Genomic DNA, 6,000 nt, shown 5'->3' with positions numbered 1-6,000 from the left:
CAGCTGGTAGGGAAACATCCAAAATGCTGAGAATGTGGAAGAGGAGGAATCTTGAGGTCCACGTCCATAGATAGCTCAAAGTTGCCACGCACGTTGATAGTGTGGTTGAGAAGACATATGGACTGTTGGCTTTCTTTACATGAGGGATTGAGTTCAAGCAACACGGATAATGTCGCAGGTCTTTAAAAGTCTGATTAGGCCACACTTGGAATATTGCGTTCAGTTCTCGTTACATCATTATAAGGATGTGGAAACTTTAGAGAAGGTGCAGGGATTTACCACAATATTGCCTCATTTAGAGGGCATGTATTATTAGGACAGATTGAGCAAGCTACAGTTTTTCTCTTTGGAGTATAGGGGGAAGAAAGGAGACTTGTAGTGGATAGCCAGCACCTTTTCCCCAGGGTGGCTATAACTATATGAGAAGGCATACTTTTAAGGTGATTAGAGGAAAATATAAGAGGTCAAAGGCAGGTTGTTTTTTTAAAAAGAGGGGTAAGTGCATGGAATGCACTGCAAGGGATGGTGATGGAGGAAAATACATTAGACATTTAAGAGACTCTTAAATAGGCACATAAATGAAAGGAAAATGGAGGGTGAAATGGGAGTGAAAAGTTAGATTGATCTTGAAGTAGTTCACAACATAGTGGGCTGAAGGGTCTGTACTGTACTGTTCTATGTTGATGTTCAAGAGAGGATGCAGAAGAGATTTCCAGGGACAAATAGTTTCACTTGGAAGATTAAACTGGAGAAGCTGGGGTTGTTCATGAAGCATTGAGGGGTTGACAGGAAGTTCAGCAGAGCTGTGCTGATATCAGACTACACAGCACAAAGCTCCTCGGTCTCCCCAGCCAGTAATTCAAGGACCAACAAGGCAAAGGAAACATGGGGATGCAAGAAATATTTTTATTTTGCAGAGCATGGTTCTGGCCAAGAACTCCACTGTGTGTAAAGGTGCAGTCTACAACCAATATGGACAACCATCGTCCAGCATCTCACTGCTTTCAACAGTAAACTAGATACATGGACAGATCACTTTCAGAGCTCAGGGAAAGGAACATTACAGTTGGGCTGAACAGACTCTTCTACTCAAACCAGCCTGGACTTCCTTGTCCTTCAGTAGTTCTATAATTATAGGATGAGAGCCCCAAGAACAAGGTAAATAACTATCACCTATACCTAATTGGCTTTGGAAAGATGTTGGATGAGCTGCTGCAGTCCTTTTTGTGAAGATACTCCTGGGCGGCTTTGGGGATAAATCTGTTAAAACTGGGGGTGTGTTTTGCTTCAGTTAATGAATGACAAAATGAATAATTCTCCCTCCTGGTTAAGCAGGAGAACAAGCTCTTTGCAGTGGGTTCAGCAGCAACAGTAGAAAAACTCACAGAGATGGCAATTTTCTCTCAACTTTTATTGGCTGATCTACTGCTTGTTGTCCAAGTCCCTCAGTGTGCAATCAGCCAGGCTATCCTTACACAACATGCAGATGAGACATACGTACATTAAATAGGATTTACTCAAATCCCAATCCGTTACTGTACAATACCAAATATTTATCAGGCAACTGGAGACAACCATCCTGGCAAGGGTCCCTTCAAATGCCAGCAGCCCTCTGTTTTGGGGCTTATGTTGCATAGTTTGTTTAGGCAGATTTAATGCGGCTGCCTTTAGTCTTTGATGACATCAGCACTGGGACCAGTTCCTTTGAAGGGGAAGCTGTGACTGGGTTTATATGTTCAGCACACGGGAGCGGGTCTGGAACACTGCCGAGGAATTCGATGATGGTGATAACTTTGTCTTCACCACTGGCTCCTTTGAACAAATCAGAAATAGTTAAGGAAATGAAGAGCAGTAGTTTGTAGCAATTCCACAGTGCCTTTCACACAAAAAACAAGATGCAGACTGTAAATCACCGTGAAGCAAGGCCACTATTACTTGGACAAACACACAAATTGTCCACAGTAAATTGTGTGAGAATCAGAATCAGGTTTGATATCACGAGTAAATGTTGTGAAACTTGTTGCCTTTGCGGCAGCAGTACATTGCAATGCATTATAATAGACAGAAAAACTGAATTAATGCACAAATACATATACACACACAGACACATACATACACATATATACATGTTACATATACACACAAATGGACATACATACACATATATACACATTACATATACACACAAATACACACACACAGACACATACATATTATATACACATACACACACAAATACATATTACATACACACACAAATACATATACACATACACACACGTTAAGTTAAACGTTTAAACAGTTAAATTAGTGGAAAAATAAAAAAGAATATTATCAGATTATCTGAATTAGTGGCATGGGGCTGAAGGATAAACAGGGTCTGGGCCAATCTCTCTGAAATATTTATCGTTCTGGGTGATTTAACATCCACCTGAATCAGCAGACAGAGCCTGATGGGTTCAGAGCTGCCACATTATTAATATCCCATTAATTCCCTTCTTACCACAGGACAGATGAGATAATTTTGGGATTATGTTTGCAAATTGTTGGTCTATTTTGCATTTCTCAAGGTCACCACTTCCATCTTCAACATTCTAGGGCACAACCCTGCTTGCTTCTGCACAGAGGCCTTGAAACACAGCGGCTAGTGGAATAGGCTGGAGTTAAACACTCTGCATTCAGTGGAAGAGCCACTGGCTAGTGATGGTCCTGTGGGCATCTGAACCTCGCCAAACATTTTCAATCTCAGTCCCACACATCCAACGATCCACTTTTTTTTTTAAAAAGATAAAGCAGAAAACGATAGAAAACTACAAAATTAGCTATCAGTCAGCTCCCATGTCCTAGAGGCCTCTGTTTGTTATTTCCTGCATACTATTCAGAACGTGCAGTGGTTTTTAAAGGTCTTAAATCAGACCTATCGATCAGACAGCTAACTATACAATTTTCACGATTCAGCTTTGCAACAGTTTACATATCACCAAAGGTACACAGCTCCTGCTGCCGAGTTTCTATGTTAATGGCACAAACAAGAAAACCTGCAGATGCTGGAGATCAAAGTAATGCACAAAATTCTGGAGGAACTCAGCAGGCGGCATCTATAGAAAAGAGTAAACAGTCAAACTTTCAGGTCGAGACCCTTCATCAGGACCGGGTCTTGCTCGAAAACATTGACTGCTACCCTTTTCCATGAATACTGCCCGACCTGCTCAGTTCCTCCAGCATTGTGTGTGGGTTGCTTTGTTAGTTAATGGGTCAGGAAATGCTGATAGATGCAAAACTAGTAGTGTTAGGTGGCTGCTTGCTGACAGTAACCCAGCTGGTCATTGGCTCAGGGAGATGGTACTTTGGAAAGGAAACACAAATCAGTTCCTTTGAGATCTTCAATCATTTCAGAAGTGATATTTAAAGCTTTCTTCCAAATACGTCAGCATTCTTATCGCTCCACTGGCAAGGCATCGCATGGGCTGCACAGATACCTCAAATATTTGTATTCTGGATGCCAGCGTTACATTGTGTATCCTGACACTTCTCTTAAAGAGAGAAAGAAAAAAGTGACCTTGAAATTCTTTAAACTACCATGTACAATTCCACATCACAAGTTCATTAACTCTTCTGCACCCATCTCTGATCACTTCAAAGCCCAAACTGGACAGTCAACAAGACATCACCAATTGTCAGCCACTTCCTGCACTTGTTAATCCTATTAACTGCCAAAATTAGAAAACCCACTGCCAAAGTAACTTCTGCCTGAAAAAAAAATAGGTCACTGTGTCCTAACTGGTCCTTAATGCAATCCCATGGGATACAAGGATAATCATAATCTTTCTGGAAAAGAATTGAAGGTTAATGACACGTAACTTGAAATAATGTGAAAAATTTTGCAGCAAATCCAAAGATGAGATACACTGTGCTTTGCCAACCTCTGGAACATTACTGTTAATTGACACTACACCATTTATTCTGCACAAAGGTGGCTCATTCATGCCTTTCCATTACTTTGAAAACTTGCATATTAATTGTCCACTAAAAAATTGAATAAGGAAAAGGAACAGGGAGTGCAGGGACTTTCTGTTTTAAGTTGTATGCTAAAGCAATGCCAATCAACTCCTCCGGCCCAGATTTAAAATATTTTATGGCATTTAATTTCTTCAAGTGTACTTTATTCATAGATAGTTTAAAAATATAATTACAATGAAAAGCAAAACTATACAGATGCTATAAATTGAAATTAAAAATAGATTTCTGGAAACACTCGGGTCAGGTAACGTGAAGAATGAAACAATCAGCAGTTTTTGACCTGAAGGGTTAACTATTTTTCCATAAAGTAATTCCAGCACATGATAAATTTAATTGATTTTCATCCCTTTGCTCATCATCTTCACTTCTCTCTCTTCCACAAAGTTCAGAAAGGAAGGAACGATTGATCTTAATTCTCCTCAAACCTCCTTTAGTTTCTCCAACACTCCAAAAATATCATTGGTTAAGGAGATACACTGATGGCCCCCAGCACTCAGGGAGATCACAGATGCCCAGTTGCTCTCTGCCTTGTTCTAAGCTCCTCCGTCCATCAAGTAATTGCATCAATGTTCTTTTATCTGAAAGGATGCCAAAAAGTCTAATGGAGCATTTTGTGGATACTCTGCTCTGAGAAGGATTGGCCAGTTGATACAGTACCAGGATAGGATGGTTAAAACAATGGGTGATCATACCAGCTAGTCAGTGCCTTATCACATACTATTCACATAACTCTTCTACAGCTCTGGAGGATAAAACACTGCACTTAAATCACTGACTCCATCAGGGAACAGCACACAACTGTGAACTTATAACCTCCCAGTTGGATGGCCCAAGGGACGAAAACACATCATCTGCTGCAAGATTACTTCAGCCTGCTTTTATCGCTAGATTCCACATCTCTCTTCCCCCCCCCCCCCGCATTTTCCACTCTCATAAACTGATGCTTGGCCCAAAGATCAGCTGTCTGTATTTTACAATGCCAGCTTACATATGGTGCCAAGGTGCAGAGCTTCAAGTTTCTAGATAAAAACATCACCAACAGCTTGTCCTGGTCCAACCACGTCGAGAGCATGGCCAAGAAAACACTCTGGATGCTAAGAAAATTCAGCATGGCCCCAATTTATTTATATAGAGCCTCAGTCAAGCAACCAACCCATGTCAAACATTCTCTGTTCTCCCCTGTTCCGTCAGTAGCCTGGAAACACATTATCACCATGCTCAAGAATAGACTCTAGATGGACTCTCGACTCATCACAGCTTTGCACCTTTTGTCTGCCTGCACCACCCCCTCTTTGTCACTAAGGCTATATTCTACATTTGTATTGCTTTTTCTTCATAGTACCTCAGTCTACTGACGTGATGCAATGATCTGTATGGATGGCATGCAAAATGAAGATTTTCACTGTACCTCAGTATGTGGCAATAATAAATCAATTTACTGATGCTTGCTAACCAACATTGGCTGCACATCCCACAACACTGCAATTTTAAAGTTTGATTTCAAACCGTTCCTGGCCCTGCTGTTGAGCAGCTCTGCGCTCCATGCCACCTCCTCCAATTCCGACCACTTGAACACCACCACCCTACCTCGGTTTTAATCTCTCCACTGGTGTTCTTCATGACCTTAGCTACTTAGGCCAAGGTCCAGGAATTTCCTATCATTTCCTACCACAACCTCCCCCTTTAAAATATATCCCTGACCATCTTCTCTAATATCTCCACCTGTTAAACATGGTTTGAAAACACTTCTGCAAAACTGCTTCGGACATTTCAGCGCATTATAGGCAAAGCAAGAGGACATCTGACTGTAGCAACTTGTGGGCTGCACTCTGCTGATCTACTCATTACTTCATTCTACTCGTAAATCTAAAAGTATTACTAATAATGTTCTTTCAAATCTACTTACAGGTCTGGCGATCTTCCTACCTCCAGGAGTAATCTACCGACTTGACTCCTAGATAAGACGGGACTCGACCTCAC

The 6,000-nt window shown here is 41.1% G+C and overlaps 1 protein-coding gene across 1 annotated transcript in view; it reads right to left on the bottom strand.

Annotated features, from left to right (window-relative positions):
- Positions 1-908: 908 nt before the first annotated feature.
- The window catches only part of map6d1 (MAP6 domain containing 1), a 38,084-nt gene continuing 32,992 nt past the window's right edge, over positions 909-6,000 (bottom strand). The window contains exon 3 of the mRNA XM_063044972.1: positions 909-1,812. Coding sequence (XP_062901042.1) covers positions 1,729-1,812 — 84 coding nt within the window. The 3' untranslated portion in view covers positions 909-1,728. The remainder of the gene's footprint in view (positions 1,813-6,000) is intronic.

The sequence above is a fragment of the Mobula hypostoma genome, chromosome 4, assembly GCF_963921235.1.
Source record: "Mobula hypostoma chromosome 4, sMobHyp1.1, whole genome shotgun sequence".
Lineage (NCBI taxonomy): Eukaryota > Metazoa > Chordata > Chondrichthyes > Myliobatiformes > Myliobatidae > Mobula > Mobula hypostoma.
The sequence above is the reverse complement of the archived record's forward strand: the minus strand, read 5'-3'. Positions and strand labels throughout refer to the sequence as shown.